The 17,456-nt window shown below is 44.3% G+C and overlaps 1 protein-coding gene across 1 annotated transcript in view; it reads left to right on the forward strand.

Annotated features, from left to right (window-relative positions):
- The window catches only part of BEGAIN (brain enriched guanylate kinase associated), a 59,341-nt gene that overhangs the window by 24,997 nt on the left and 16,888 nt on the right, over nt 1-17,456 (forward strand). Inside the window, exon 4 of the mRNA XM_018572030.1 lies at nt 1-60. This exon is cut by the window's left edge and continues 6 nt beyond it. Coding sequence (XP_018427532.1) covers nt 1-60 — 60 coding nt within the window. The remainder of the gene's footprint in view (nt 61-17,456) is intronic.

Here is a 17,456-nt window from a genome sequence, read left to right on the forward strand (position 1 = left end):
ACCAATTACTTGTCCCTGCAACGAATAAATACGGAACTGGAGGAGAAGCTGCACAGGATGGTGAGAGAATATTGTTTTAATGGATTTATTGCTATCCACCCTCACAATATTTATAGCATCTATTAAACCTTCCTTTCCCCAAGTATATATCTACAGATTTATTGCTATTAACATTTTTTAAGGGAAGCGGTCATTACACAAACATGGGGGCTGCCATTGCTGACTTGTCTTCACAATTGCCAGTTCCAGGGCTGTTGCTGCCTAGTGGGTTACTGACAATAGGACAAGTGTGAGGCTGGTACATTAATGCTGAACTCCCCTTGTGAGGTCGGTGTGAGGATGATGGCTAGGGTTGCCACCTTTTCTTCCAGTGAAACCCGAACACCCTAGCGACGCACTGAATTTTTAAGGGAATTTTTAAGGGGGGACAATGAGTCGCGCTTTATTCATATGTAAATCGCACCGCCCATTAATATGTAAATATCACACTTGAGACTATTTTGAGTGGGGTGCCAGTGGCCCCTATCTTTAATTTTGGTTGCCCCTGTCTGTCTGACATCTTGCGTTCACATCTGAGCAATGTGCTGCAGTTGGTTGCACCAAGAAACTGTGTGAGTTTATTTGGGGCAGGAAATAAATCAGCCAATCAGCATAGAGCCGGCTTCCCGGGCAATCAGGAAGCCGGGCTGCGAGTAATGACCTACCTCCCTGCTTCCTGATTGGCCAGGAAGCCGGCTCCATGCTCATATGGCCGGAAAGCCGTCTTCTCAGCCAATCTGCATGAGCCGGCTGTTCCGCTGGCTCAAAGCTGATTGGCTGGGGACCTGGCTTCCCCCGCCAATCAGCATGAAGCCAGCTTCCCAGCCATTCAGAAGGCCAGGAGGCGGGTCATTACTTGCCGCCCGGCTACCTGATTGCCCGGAAAGCCGGTTCCATGTTCTCCTACGTCACTGCCGGTCAGAGGAAATCTATCAGGGAAGGGATCAGAGCATTGGAGTATTTACTCATACTCACCCAAATACTCAGTTAGGAACTACTAGTATCGGTGCATCCCTAATAAAGTGTATGGCACTGCTGAACAAACTGTATACTGGACTGATAGACCTAGGGAATAATTAGTATAATTGCTCCAGATACCAGTTAAGCAAAAAAAAGTAACCAGCGCCACAGTTTACGTATGCAGTTTGAGATGTATCCGTCTGGTATACAGATTGTTATTATTGGTCTCTATGAGAAGTTGCTGCAGTCGTAGCTTTGAACTCTGTACATGATGTTCCTTCACATTCCATCCCCTTGCCATATGTTACTAGTTCAAAGGGAAGCCATGCCTGCTCCTTCTCTCCATCCTTCAGTGGAAGCAGATATTTGACTCTGAGTGATGAGGTAACAAATAGAAGATGTGAGATGTGGTGGCTGGCTGGAGATCCGGGTCAGAACACCCCATAAGCACAAGAGGTTATTTTCAGGAAGACCCTGGGACCGGGAATGTTGTGAGGGATCAATCTGCATCTGCCGGCTTTTATTTTCATCTTCTAATTTGTAGCTTTCTTTTTCTTGATTTTTTTTAATGTTTTGCTTTTGAGTCGCCTGTGGTTATTGGTGTTCCACTCTGTCATCAGAGCAGTAGGTGTTCTCAGTCCGAACCTAAGCAGTATAGAGGGAATGATTCTCCTTTGGCAGATCTCTCGGGGTAATGTCTGAAGGTCGGCTCTTTGTTCGAGTAGGGACAGAGTTTGTAAGGAGGTAGGCACCCGGCTAATCAGGAAGCTGTGTGGTGAGTCATTACACACCGCCTGGCTTCCTTAATGAGACTTCCGGTATCAGTATTTGTTACCGGCGAGTACCGGAAAAAAAATATCGCTACTCGATACCGAAATACCGGTATCGGTGCATCCCTACTCAGAACTTCTAATGAATGTCAAGAACATTCCCCAACATTTATATCCACACAGGTAGCCCAGACATGTTAATCCAATCTCCATGGAGATGTTGATTGTCCAAGGTAGGAAAGTTGGGGATCCGGGGTCCTAGATATTGGATTAAGGTGTCTGTGCTACCTGTGTGGATATAAATGTTGGCGTATGTTCTTGACACTACTTAGTGTAGCCCAGACATATTGATCCAATCTACATGGAGATGTTGATTGTCCATTGTGTGAAAGTTGGGTGCTACCAGGAGTCCGTGCTATCTTTGTGGATATAAATGTTGGGGTATGTTCTTGACACTCATTAGAACTTAAGAAGCGGCTTGAAAAAGCTACGAAACATCTTCAACATTACAGAACAAGTCCAGCTGAATGCGACTAGCTACCAACAGCTATGTAACTTTGTATTCCGTTTTTAACAACCCAGAACATTTTTGTTGAGACAAGTTAAACAGCGGCACAATTACAGGTGACGGGTACACAGCGCACTCATTTTCCTGAGCAATAGTCCAGGCTTGATGTACTGCACCTCGCCGTTCGTTGTTTTCTGAGCAACCTTACGTGCGCGCTTTAGGGAAGCCGGTTTCTTAGAGAGGTCTCTGACGAGGGGGATTGCTGAGAAAAAGCTGCGTGCTGGAAACGGAAATGGGTCTTACTTTAGCAAATAAATTAATTTTGTGAAACGATGAAGAGAAAAAATGCGTAGCTTTGGAGTTATTATTGCTGAAATGTGTATTTATGGCTAGAAATGAGCTGCGGGATGTCTGTCTGGGGATTTTCAAGCCTCCTTCTTCATCTTTGAAATGACTGTTATAAGAAGTGTTCAAGGCGCTTTGATGAATGTCGCTGACAATGGAACATGTAGCAGCCGTTACAAAAACATTTTTGCCTTGGGGAGCAGCTGCAGGCAACAGGTGGGGCCAATCGGCGAAGGGCTGGCGCCATCCAGGGAGCAATGCCGCTGAGCTGTAGACAGGTCGAGGCAATTTATATAAAGTCACTTTATATAAGTGACTTCAGATACATTTTGCCGTGCTTCTGGGTGGAACTACAGATTCATCCCATAGCTGTGCTGTGCAGCATTGTCTACAGCTTCTATGGGTGGAGCTGCAGTCATATGAGAGGGGCGGAGCTGTGACTAGGGTAGACGTTGGCCGGCGTGTTCTCAGATTCAGGATATAAGGATTTAGTATTGCATAGCACAAGGATAAAATATAAAATCCCAGGCGTCGGGAGATAGGAATTTAACACCCCTGCTGCCCCTCTATTCCCTGCTGCCCCTTGGCTGGGCCTTGGGTGGCCTTGTGGGAAATCCGGCCCTGTATACAGGCATTCAGTTTGTTTCACCTAAATCCAACTGGAAAATCTCCAGACCTTTACCCCCTTTCACCAAAAATCATCTCAGCATGCAGCTCTGGGTGCCGATATGAAATCTTCTCACATTCATAAGCTAAACAAACATATTTTTCTTTTAGTTATTATTTCTCTTCTTGGGCATTAGTGATGCAATGCACCCAAGGGTTGCATCCTAGGAATGTTACATTAGCAGAGCATTGCTGGGAAATCTCACAAGATCTCAGGGAAAGGCATTTTCCTCCCCTGAGATGATGTGCATGGTCACATGTGTCAGAGTTCCAGGAAGTAAAGTGAGAGCTACTAACCTGCCCTTGGTAAAAATGGCCACTGTGAGGGATGGTGGAAACCCCTCATAATGGGCATAACAGGTGTGCAGTAGGGATGCACCGATGCAGTTTTTCCGGTATCGAGTATGAGTACCGATATTTTTTTTTCCGGTACTTGACGAATACCGATATCGGAAGTCCCATTAAGGATGCCAGCGTTCTGTAATGACTTGCCACCCGGCTTCCCGATTATCATGCAAGCCAACTCCATGCTCCCTCATCACCAAGTGATGAGGAAGCATAGAGGCGGCTTTCTGGCCAATCAGGAAGCCGGGCGCCGTGTAATGACTCGTTGCCCGGCTTCCTGATTGGCTGGGAAGCTGGCTCCATGCTCCCTCGTCACCACGTGATGAAGGAGCATGAAGCCGGCTTTCTGGCCAAACAGAAAGCTGGGGGCGGGTAATGATTCGCCGTCTGGCTTCCTGATTGGCCGGCATCCCGACCAATCAAGACGCTAGATGGCACGCTGCCCATCTTCCTGGCTCCATGCTCCCTCGTGGCCAAGTCGCAGGGGAGCATGGAGCCGGCTGCCCAGCCAATCAGGAAGCCCAGGTATCGGGCTAGGCATCTGAGCATTGGGACGAGTACTTGCACTCGCCTAAATACTCCTCATCGGTACCGATACTAGTATCGGTATCAGTGCATCCCTAGTGTGCAGACCCAGAAACTCTGCACTGGGATGGTGGGAACCCCCTATAATGAACCCAGCAGGTGTGCAGACCCAGGAAATCAACACAGGGATGCTTAGAACCCCTTATAATAGCCCCAGTAGGTGTGAAGACCCGGAAACTCAGAACAGGGATGGTGGGAGTCCCTCATAATGGGAACAGCAGATATTTTATTAAGAGTCCCCGAAATATTAACTGTCAGGGGCTTAAAATCTCCAACAATTACCAAACACTGAAATATTTGGTGGACTGACCCTTTTAATGTGAACCAGCATACCAGGCACACACTGTTCACAAGGCTTGGACACCTGCCCATGCCCCACTCCTGCCATTTGACAATCAAATGCCAGAGTGTCTGCTGGACAGTAGACTCATGGGCGCACAATAAACAATATGTCAGGTAGGTTCAACTCTTCATCATCTACCAAATACCGGTTATGGGTGGACTGGCACTTCAAGGGACATATTTATTCTGGTCAGCAATATAGCCCTTTATGCCGGGTTTAGGATTGCATTCTTTCTGGGAATAAAAAAAATAAGTAAAATGGTGCAATTTGTACTTAATATTCATTATTGTCTACAATAGAAAGTGCATATAAATTACACTGAGCAGTGAACAAAGAGGAAAAACTGCTTAAATTATCCACAATAATAAGCTCTAACCATGTGAAGATGGGTCCCCTATTCTTATATTGCCATCACCTGTTGTGCATAATAGCTAGCACTGTATAATGAACGCTGGCTAATCTAGATGAAGCTCTGTCTCATGGTGGCTGCACAGGAGATGCTCCGATATATCTATAGATACACAGGGGAAGGTACGAGATTGGAGCAGAAGCTTACAGCTTATCATAAAATACAGAAAGCAATCTCCAGGATCATCTTGCCTTTCTGCAGAACACAGCACAGTAAGTGTCCATGGTGGCTTAGAAGATAGGGGTTGCGTGTAGCGTGTCCCATGATAACTGCTTTGTGTCTTCAGGGGATGTTGATGGCATCGGACCATGTGATACAATTGTACAGTCAGGCCTGAATGGTCCTATAGATAACTGATTGTGGGATATCTTTCATCGCACATTGAAACATGAATTTTAAAGTGTAACTGCACCTTTGTGCAACTCATATTTTGATCTCCCCTGTCTTCAACCCTCACCCACCGAAAATCTTTTTACTCATCTGTCACTGACCCAGCGAGCGCTGACCTGCTTGTAAAATCTTCTCAGCCAGGGCCTGCACAGCGCAGCACCTCTCTATTCAATCCTATGGAGTTCCCTAAGCCCCCCATTGAGTAAGGGGGAGGGGTCCAAACTAAAAAGTTACCGGTCAACTGAAAATGACAGGTCACATGACATCACCCAAAAGTGTCCCAATGCAGTATGGGGATACGATAGATGTTTGATGCATTGCTGCCATGGCCTTGAAGCACGGGACCTGGAATAAGAGCACTATGATGCCTGCTGGTTATGTTTTTATAGTCTAGGGTCCCTTTTCAACACTGCAATGTGATCCGTGGATTTACAGGAGACCACCTTTAAAACTAATACCTAGGCAAGCAACAATATGTGATGTTGGAAAAAAAATGTGTGTGGGATGTGTATATGTATGTTTTTATCTGAATTTTATGTTTTGGTTCAGCCAGCCCTTGACCTCCACTCCAGATTATTTTGCAATGTAAATTGTAGCATTGGCCAAGGAATTGCCCCAGTCCATGATCAGCATCACGTGGTAGAAAGGTCACTCGCACTCCAATGAGTTTTCTACCACGTGATACTGATCTGTAGAGGCATCTGCTGTCATCTCAGCACCCACCCATTATCTTGGGTTATACCAGGTCAGGAGTGCGATGGGATATACTTGAATTACCAGTCCATGATCAGACACTTAAAGCCTAACTCCAGCCAACAAATTTTTATTTAGTTTGATAAAGTGGGGAAAGTTTAGAACCTCCGTGTGGCTTTTATTATGGGGACTCTGACAATGTTTTTATTGAACTTTGAACTGCTCTCCATTCTTTAAATAAACTGGAAAAAGATTGACTAGAGATAGGTTTTAAGAATGAGGAGCACATCGATTAAGCCATTCATGTGCTTTCCTGTCCTGTAAAAGTGTTAAATAGAAAGAAGAGCAGAGTGCTCTGATTGGCTGCTAATGCAGGTCCTGCCTTCCTCTAAGCTTTACTATGTAGGGGATTAAAGATGGTAGATATCAAGATTTACTATATGGCCAAAGCTTTTTGGGCATCCCATTCAAAAACCATGAGCATTGATATGGGGGTTCCCCCACCTTGAAGCTATAAAAGATTCCATTATTCTGAAAAGACTTTTAACAAGATTTTTGTGTGTGTTTGTGGGAGTTTATCCCCATTTAGCCCAAAAGAGCATTTGTTGGGTCAGGTACTGATGTTGAATGAGAAGACCTGGCCCACCACTGACTTTCAGTTCTTCCCAAACTTTTTCAGTAGCTTTGAGGTCAGGGCTCTGTGCAAGCGACTGAAGTTCCTCCACACCAAACTCATCAAACCATGTCTTTTGGAGAAGGCTTTATGCACAGGGGCACAGCCATGCTGAGGGCCTTCACCAAACAGTTACCACATGGTTAGATGCACACAATTCTCTAAAATGTTATATGCTGCCAACATGTTTCACTGGAAACACCTAAACTTAACAATTGGCACAGGTGTCCACATACGTTTTGCCATATAGGTAGGTGTCATTGTCAGGTGTCCACATACGTTTGGCCATATATGTAGGTCAGGTGTCCACATACGTTTGGCCATATATGTAGGTCAGGTGTCCACATACGTTTGGCCATATATGCAGGTCAGGTGTCCACATACGTTTTGGCCATATAGGTAGGTGTAATTGTCAGGTGTCCACATACTCTTGGCCATATAGGTAGGTGTGATGGTCAGGTGCCCACACACCTTTAGCCATATAGTGTAAGTTAACTTTGGCTCTTTATAAAAATACATGTATATACCACAATCTCTTTTTGCACGATGTAGAAGCTAATTATTTTCAGCTATTGACTTGTCTTTCCAAATATGCTTCCCCTTTCCTCTCTTTCTGCATGCTGAATGTACATGCGAAAAAGAGCAGCTGCTCTTTTTCCTTCATGGCCCAACGCAGATGGGCTTCATGAAAAGCCAGTAGAGCCAATCAAGTTGAATTTTTGTTAGTCGTACAAAAAGACAATCCCCCTTTTTACAGCCTCCTTCCATATACTCAAGGAGCTGCATAATAAGGTTGGGGAACGAAGACATGAATGTAGAAGTAAGAGATAAAGACACGAAAGGATGGGGGGTAGAGAAAACATAAAAGAAGTCCAATAGGACTTAATTGGATGATAAGTCTTGTTGCCTTATAAGGCCGGCACAGCTGCGCGTAGACAAACGCTGTCACAACAAAGAGCGAGCAAATCAGCATCCCAGTTTTCAGTGTGGAAATATGATAATTCGAGGGAACGCTGTGTTCTTCGCGGGAACCGGTTGAAAGGAAACACTGTCTATCTCCAATGCTGCAGCACCACATGGGGATAATGAATCTGAACTGAGAGGGAACAAAGAAGCCGAAGAAAGATGTATGATTCATGACTTTGTATCTGTTCTCAGAGAAAGGAGAGAGAGAGTTGAATATTCAGACCTCATTATTATGGTGGCTTAAAGTGGACATAAACTGCGGACCTGAAAAAGCAACATTCAGGGAGATTTTTGCTATAATGTGCAAGCGTGTATAGCATATTGGCAGTTATTGCACATTTTCCTAGCAAGGCAATCCCTTTTTATAGTGTTGTGATGTCTGCACTCTCCTCCATGGCCAATGCTTCCACGTTCCCCCAGTCGTCTTTGGGATTGGAGGCTTTGTCCATCTTGATTAGCTGGGTCGGGATGGCATAACTTCTGGCCATGTGAATGGATGTTAGTTTGTCCCATCACAGAATCATGCTGAGACTGTACACTAGGCTCTGCATACTCAATTAGAATAAACAGAGGATCTACACCAGGCAGATCTTCACGAAGTAGGCTTATTCGGCCAGCAAGGGACATGAAGCACAGCAGGTGTGATTAATTAATATGGGGTTGCAGCCCCTTTTTATAGAGATTTGAGCAATAAAACCATCTGTGTTACCTTGAATTATCTCCAAAAATCAGATAGTAATGTCTCTCTGTACCGTCTTCTCTTTGTAAGACTCCCTCATATCAAGTTCAGAGGACAGCTGTCTTGGCATTGAACCTATTGCTCATTAAGCCAAGGTCAGAACATGTGTTTGACTTTGTCGTTGAACCCTTGCTACCTCAAATTATATAAGACCCTAAATGTTCTCCATGAACTCTAGTTACCTCTACGCACAAACCCTTAATGTCCTACATGAACTCTAGTTACCTCAACACAAAAAGCTAAATGTTCCACATGTTGCTTTTTCGTACAACTCATTATATATTATATGTATATATGATGTTTCCACTATATCATTGTGCACTATATAAATCCAGGACTCATTAGCTTAATTTCTCATCATTCTCTACAATACATTGCTAAGATGAAAGTATAGGATTCATCTTTAATGTATCTATTATATGTGAAATGATCTGCAATGTTAAAACTTTCAATAACCTAACTATAATAGTATTAACAATCGTGTCTATGCTGATTAATATCAATATGAAATATATCGGTTAATATCAGAATCCCACTACAATACATGGCTCAGGGTACAATCAGAGAAAGAAAATGATGACGGGCAATGTAATGTTCTCACTACAGAAGAGATACAGCATGCAAAGTCTCTTCTGTCGTAAAAAACTATTTGTCAGCCTTTTTTCAAACCAAGGGTTTACTTCCCTTTTAAGTAAGAACTTAATTGCCTGCAATTTGGATATTGTTAGGTGGGTGGCATTGAGTGACGTCGCCTCTGTGGCTGGTCAGGGCCCTTTTCTGTAAGCTTCGCCCCTCGTGCGATTTTTATAAGTAAGGACTACTTTTTGTCTGTAAGGACCACCGAGCAAGAGAACAGAGATAATATTATGCTCCTGAACATTAACTAAATTGTAACCTTAACTGCATAACACCGGCAGCAATAAAAAAAAACTGTCAAACTCATTAAAAAAAAAAGGTCTTATTTTTAGATAAATGTAAATGCTCTTTATGATAAAGCAATTCAGAAGACTTAGGGCCCATTCACACCACATCCAGATCATCTCCAGACCAGAATATTTCCAGACCCAAAATGCATCCTAAAAAAAAAAATACTGCATGCCTCATTGTGTCTGGTCTGGAATGCACTTGAACTGTGGGCAGGTGCACACCATTTTCCAGACCAGATCTGGTCCAGAACATGGTGTGAACCTGCCCTCCGACAAGCAATAACGAAACTACACTGAAAACATGATCAGCTTACTCCATACAACATACAGAGACCTCCCTTATACATACTGGGAATTCAGATCTCTTCAGAGCTGTCCGTGGTGCTGAATTTAAGGCTTAAAGTGACATTAAAGTCAAAAAAAATTCCCCTCCCCCCCCACATGTTAATGTTAGCACTTACCTTAAATTATGTCTCTTATTCCGATCTTCTTCTTTCCTGATGTTTTCATCTGTCCCTCCAGCGGTGCGGCGGCTCTCCAATCCATCGCTGACTGCTCTGTCCCTCCGATCCAGCGGTGTCTGCATGCGGGTGCACGCGTCCATACACTTACCTTGCGTCTCTGCTCATCTCCCGGCCGAGAATACGAACTGTGCATGCGCCCGCCCCAAGATGCTTTGTGGCCGCCCGAACAGTTTGGTTTTCTCGGGCGAGAGCACGCAAAGAGAAAAAGGTACGTTTAAACTAGGGCTGCGGAAACTAACGATTAATCCCTCGAATAATTGTTTTGATCGATTTCAAATGTTTTTGATCGGTACTCCCCTCTCTGCCGGCTTCCGGGTCTTCCGGGAGTTCCTGTGACGTCACGGACATCGACGTCACAGGACTCCTCCCCCCTTCCCCAAGTGGCTCTGTCGGCTAACGAAGGGAAGGGGGAAGGAGTCCGGTGACGTCGATGTCCGTGACGGCTAACGAAGGGAAGGGGGGAGGAGTCCGGTGACGGCAATGTCCGTGACGTCACTGGACTCCTCCCCCCTTCCCTTCCTTAGCCGACGAGAGACTAACGAGGGAGAGGAGGAAATCCAGCAGCAGGTTATTTAGTAGTGTACTCAATCTAGCTCATCGTATAAATGTAGCTCCATTTTATGTATCCATTGCATGCATTGTGTTTCTTACAATCATTTTAGATGCTCAGATATGCTTTATGGTACAATTGATTGAACAACTCGATTTTAAACTCAGTGAGCAGTTTAGAATGCTTGTCCTGGTGTTATGACGTCATGCGATGATTGTCTGCAGGCAATGCTTTTTAATTATTGTCACGAGAAGGCCAGTCTAAGCCGGGGCAAATGTGTGGAAGGTTACACAATTAGCCTGCCTTCCCTTTCTATGATAAATCGGGATTAGATCTCCAGAGGAACAGCCTTAACCCGGCCTATTGATGTTAAAATCCATTAATCGAAATGAATCTATTAAAAAAAATTTTGATTAATCGAACACGAAAATTTTAATCAGTAACAGCCCTAGTTTAAATTGCTGTTTTATCGTTTTTTTTTTTTTAAAACTGTTTGCCTATATCTACTGCTTCACAGCAGTAGATATAGGCAAAAAAACGGGAGGGATTAGAACCCCTTTAAAGGGTTATTCGCAAAAGGGTGAAGAGTTTGAAGAAGACAGGAGAAGTGAGCAATCTAGGACAACATAGCTGATTGGGAAAAATTCTCCAATTCAGCTCACTTTCTAGTTCAGCTATGTTGTCCTAGATTGCTCACTTCTCCTGTCTTCTCCAAACTCTTCACCCTTCTGTGAATAGCCCTGTTAAAGTGTATTTCCACTTCAGCAGCCAAATTGGGATATCACCTACTTTTATATTTTTTACACGTTCCTATTCACATAATTTTTTTTTAAAAAGCATTAAAGTGTACCTGTTGCATGGGCAAAGCCGATACTCCCTTTAAACGTGATCCGTCTGCTCCTGAATGCACCTAAAACCAGCGTTCTCATAGGCACATTGAGCTAATTTCTGAAGCTGCGTACACAAACCCTTACAGCGTGTTAAAGAATGATTGCTGAATGCCAGGCGAACAGCTTAATATTCAGAAATGCATATATGGGAGCCAATGGATTTATATTTCTATCTATCCAGTCCTGAGATTTAAATAGCTCTGTCTGGAAGCAGAGAAGACCTGATTTTTGTTGTTGTTTTTGCTCCATTTCAATAACGCTTACAGGACTTGTCCCTCCCCCAGTGTAAAGCCGACTCAATGCCAAAAATAGCAAGATAATACTAAACATCTAATTCATAGTTAAAACAACTAAAACAGCTTTTGCTGCAAAATTCACCTTCAATCCAGAGATCCCCCCCCCCCCCCCACCCGAGCGCGGAGCCGTCCTGGACCCGCTTCTAGGCTGTCCCTGGACAGTGAAAGAAAAAGCATCAGACTGATTAGCTCATTTGCCTGTCACTCTGCTCTCTCCTCTTATCAGCAAACTCCTTGTTGGCACATGAGCATTACGACTCATGTCACAGCCTTGCCCCTTCTTCTCCCATTCTGAGCTCTGCTGTACCAGGGCTGCAATAGGTCAGATACAGGTATTTACACTGCTTGCATTGAAAAAATGGAAATAATGTATCAGTGAAGACAGAGCTGCATTCATTTGTATCTTTTATATCTTCCTGAAGTTCAGCTTTAAAAATGAAAGGAAAGTTACAGGATCCGAGAACAAAGGAAGATCTTTCTGTCTTGGGAACATCTCGTAGTCTTAGTTCAGGGAAAGGTCTGCGAAAGCCGCTCACCTCGGAGGATGACGATGAAATAACAGGGCGAGTGTGCCTGAGAAGTGTCTTTAGAAGGTTCTGTAGGAACTGCAGTCTGTGGGAGAGAGTTTACTGTGCGAGTATTCATGAATGAGTCAGAGTAGATCTGAAGTATTGATTCTCGCTACGGATGAACTCTGCCAGGTGCTGTTTGGATGTGTTATAGCCCCCAATGCAAACACAACCAGAAGTCTGTACACCGGCCCGTGTGTGCGTTATTCTCCCGAGAATAAACATGCTGCATGCATTATGAAAGGGAAGTGCAATGCATTCTTTTTTTATGTTATTGAAATATCACAAAATTGCACTTTATTCCCACTCTATGCACACCGGTGAGAACAGAGCACAGGGAACAATTCTCTTCTGTGTCCTTGCATTGAGCCTGCATTGATCAATGCACCTGATGTGAACCTTATGCCAAAGCGAAAAAACATTACGGTGGTGTGGCCGCAACAGTTATACACATGTGGGCTGAAACAAAAACGTAGGCCCTGTGTACGACCTCAACGTTGTCAACGGTGTGGTTGGCTGTAAAGGACTGTTGATTTATTTTAGTGCATTGCTCCTCCCTTCCTGTCCTAATGACGCCAGTCACAAATGAAAGGAAATCTCCCCAAAACATAAAGTAACAGTAAACTCAGGAGTTAAATCTTAACAATGTATTCAAGGACCTTAACTATGAACAACAATGTATCTTATTTGTGTATCACTCAGCTGTAGATCCTCCAATCATCTCTGAATTGGTGCTGACACTGTCCTTCCTTCTGAAGGGGGGCATTCTCTCCTGAAATATTGTAAAAACTTTCTTCCTGATGCTTTGGCCACAATAAAATAAATAAATAAGTGGCTGCTCACAGGATCTGGATGGGTGCTACTTTTTGTTCCCCATGGTCCCTGTGTGTGTGTTGTAAAGTAGTCACGTTCCAAGATCACTCCCGGGATGGACTACAATCTCATGTTTAGTTTATTCATTTGTATTGAGATTGTAGTCCATCCCGGGAGTGATCTTGGAACGTGACTACTTTACAACACACACACAGGGACCATGGGGAACAAAAGTAGCCCCCCTCCAGTAGGAAGGACAGTGTCAGCACCAATTCAGAGATGATTGGAGGATCTACAGCCGAGTGATTCACACATAAGATACATTGTTGTTAATGGTTAAGGTACCTGAATGTTTTTTAAGATTTAACTCCTGAGTTTAGTGTCATTTTACCCTAAAGTCCTTCTCTGCTCTTTCCAAATGAAAAAAGAAAAAAACAATAATATATATAAGATGCAATTGTATCTTTTACAGAATTATGTAACATTTCTATAGCACTATAGCTCTATTCATTAAAAAAACAACCTGCTGCATGTAACAGCCATCTTTTTTTTTTTTACTACATCCTAAATAGAGGAAATGTCACCAAAAACGTTCTATTTAAAGACAATTTATACTCATTTACATAGACTTTTTTTTCTATTTAATGGGTTTTCATGCTGCATAGATTAAATGCATAAAATCCATTATTAAACGGCACTCCAAATTGCACGCTGTGCTTTTAATATTCAATTAAAAGCCATTAGCGCTTTTTATGAATACAGTCAGGACATCACCCAGAAGCAGTTTTGCAACCTACATTTTACCGCCAAAGTGGGGTCAAACGCTGAGGGGGACACCGACAAGCGTAGGCGGTGCACTGTGTGCCCTTTGTCGTTGGGCTCGTAGTGCCCCCGATGTCATATACGTAGCAGCTAAGTTTGGAAACATTGCCGTCGGCGATCAATTAGATTCCAGCTGTCCTTATTTTTACCTCGGGACAGAGAATGTAATGCAGCTCCTCTCTGGCAGCTGGCGGCGATGTTGGTACTTTCCGTTGTACATGCCTACCAATGGCGTGGCTTTAAAGTGCTGATAGAATCCAGCGTGTACAATTCTTAAAGGCCAACTCTTCTTTACTCCTCTTTCCGACTTAAAATAGCCCCCTAGAAAGTGCTAGGCTGCAATATTCTTCCCACTGACCACCAATGTAAGAAGCTTTCTTCCCACTGACCACCAATGTAAGAAGCTTTCCTCCCACTGACCACCAATGTAAGAGGCATTCTATACACTGACCCCCAATGTAAGGAGTTTTCTTCCCATTAACCACCAATGTAAGGAGTTTTCTTCCCACTGACCACCAATGAAAGGTTCATTCTTCCCATTAACCACCAATGTAAGGAGTTTTGTTCCCACTGACCACCAATGAAAGGAACATTCTTCCTTCTGATCACCAATGTAAGAGGCATTCTTCCCACTGACCACCAATGAAAGGAACATTCTTCCTTCTGATCACCAATGTAAGAGGCATTCTTCCCACTGACCACCAATGAAAGGAACATTCTTCCTTCTGATCACCAATGTAAGAGGCATTCTTCCCACTGACCACCAATGTAAGAGACATTCTTCCAACTGACCATCAATACAAGGAGCATTCTTCGAACTGACCACCAATGTAAGAGACATTCTCCCCACTGACCTCTGAAGAATACATTTTAGCAGACCTGATTTGTGTTTCTTGCAGGGTTGCTCTGGGAAATGAAGGTTGAGTGTGGCTGGTCTAAGTGAATCTCTCTTTTCTAGTACAATTGGCATCTACTGACGACCAGTTTAGTTACAGTGTATATTTCAGATTTCCGCCATAGTTCTCCTTTAATGTTTCAGTTGTCATTCCAGAATTCAATGTGACTTTACAGGTAGCAGTAGAGGAATGTAAAGTACAGCACGGGCTGCACAAGGGGCAACCTCTACAAATAGCAGCTTGGATTAGGAAAGTGAATCCAACAGAGAGCGGCTAGAACAGGACGAGAGAACAAGTCTTATTAAACTGCAGCTCATCTCACGAGCGGCATCCTGTTCTGTTACTGGGGCGTAGGGATCCCCAGCTGGAGTTTTATCAATATTGAGAGAACACGCTTGCTTGGAAAGCAATAAATGCATTTTATTTTTGTGAGCAGCGGGGAGCTGGGAGTAATAAGGAAATGTTTCTTAAAGCATAACTCCGGCCTTCTAAATTCAGCCTTCCCATTAAAGTTGTACCGGCTCCTCTCCTGGACTGAAATTGCTTCCTCTGATGTCACTGCACACTGGGAGCTCCTCACAATGTGCATTAGAAGCTGCAGCCGGTCAGATAGAGCTCTGCCTCATTTCTTGGCAAGGGGTGTGCAACTCCAGCCCTCCAGCTGTGGTGGAACTACAAGTTCCATGAGGCGTTGCAAGACTGACAGTTACAGGCATGGCTCCCAAAGGCAGAGGCATCTTGGGATTTGTAGTTAAGGCAGTGTTGGGGGGCCAGAGTTGCTCACCCTGATCTAGCCCTTTTCCTCCCCAGCCTGACTGTTGCTGGCCTGCCCCTTTCAATCATTGGATTTCACTTTTTTTATCATGGAGGATCAGCATCACAGGTGGGCATTACCTAGTGTGATCTGCATGCAAATGCAACCTGCCTAGGAATACCCACTCCCCTAGACCAGGGGTAGGCAACCTTGGCTCTCCAGCTGTGCTGAAACTACAAATCCCATAAGGCATTGCAAGCCACAGGAATAATTCCCAGAGGCAGAAGCATGATGGGTTTTGTAGTTTCAGCACAGCTGGAGAGCCAAGGTTGCCTACCCCCTGCCTATAGACTGACATCCACCCATCAAAGCATTTTGATATTTGCATAATCCCTTCCAAGAGCCAGCCCACTGCTTGCATCAGGACTGAGTGATCTTGAGAGAAGTATTGAGGCAGGGCACTGTGATGTTTTCAGGAAGCTATATACAGCACCCTGCCGGCCCCTCCCACCAGCCATGATCTGCCTGCATTGCATAGAGAAGCACGGAAATGCGATGATGAAGTCTCAAATAAGCTATGCAATGAAAATGGAAAGGTTTTATTGAAAAATGTAATTAGCTCATTGATGAGGGGGGTAAAGTACCAGGGAAGGGAAAATAGAAGTAGATTAAATGTATAAAGCTGAACACCAAGCAAGCGGCTAAATACATAGGTGAAATACATGTATGTCAATGGTTTTACCTGTAGCATGTCTGCAGTCCCCGATCATCTCTTGCAGTATCCGTGTCATCCCTGACCATCTCCTGTTGTATGTCTGCAGTCTCTGACAATTTGTGCATACTTTATATAAAGATTGTTCTCTTGATGGTCATGTGATGCTCGGGGTCCTCTTACTCTTCTCTCGTTCCCTGCCAGTGGGCAGTTTGAAATAATGTAGAGCATGGGTGCACCGAATTGCCACCGTTCTTTGCATAGTTCCTCTGTGAGCATCATATTGCACCCCCACGGGGTGTGTCCATGATAACCTGGGCCTACAGGAAGTGGGTTCAATGATCCCAAACACTGGAGGTCCAGCACTTGAAATGTTTAAATTGATTTGACTGTCATAAGGTCCTGTGCTTGCTGAGGACCTCGCGGCAGCCTTCTGGGGAACCACAACAAATGTTTACAGTGCCGGCCCACATCTCCCCTGCTGAGACCTCCCCGCATCTGCCCCTGCCGGAGACCCTCCGCATCTGCCCCTGTCGAGACCCTCCGCATCTGCCCCTGTCGAGACCCTCCGCATCTGCCCGTGCCCGATTCCCTCCGCATTTGCCCCTGCCGAGACCCTCTACCCGAGCTATCAGGCCGGCACCCCGGAGCAGAGCGGTAGCATAGAGCAGGGCTCAAAATTTCCACTCGCCCGCCCGCATTTGGCGAGTGGAAATAAAGAGAGGGCGAGTGGAAATTCAGTCAGGCACGCGGTCACGATCTTGAAATTTTGAGCCCTGGCATAGAGTATGTAGAAAATTAATATACTATTATTCTGCATTGCTGTATAATGTATTGCTGAGATTTGTAGTCCTCCTATACTAGATGATACTCTGCATTGCTGTATAATGTGTTGCTGGGATTTGTAGTCCTCTATAGCGGATGAAACTCTGCATTGCTGTATAATGAATAGCTAGGACTTGGGATATTGCTGGGAGAAAAAAAATCTTGCATCAGGGCCCTTTGTTCCTTATGTCCGCTAATGTCCAAGACAAGCGGGTCAGGAAGGCCTCGCTCATGAGAGCTTACAATCTACATGATTTTGCTTGAAACGTTCTTTAGGATTCTGAAAGCGTCTCCTCGTTCTGATGCTGAGCCGAGGTAGAGCCTCTTCTGTATGATTTTAATGTGGCCTGAAGCTCAATTTCGCTTGAACTGTCAGCCAGATGATAAATTGTTGTAAATAGAGCAAATATAATTAAACGGCCATTCCGAGCGTCTGTCAGTCAAGCTT

The sequence above is a fragment of the Nanorana parkeri genome, unplaced genomic scaffold (genome assembly GCF_000935625.1).
Source record: "Nanorana parkeri isolate BGI_ZX_2015 unplaced genomic scaffold, ASM93562v1 scaffold1906, whole genome shotgun sequence".
NCBI classification, from domain to species: Eukaryota; Metazoa; Chordata; class Amphibia; order Anura; family Dicroglossidae; genus Nanorana; species Nanorana parkeri.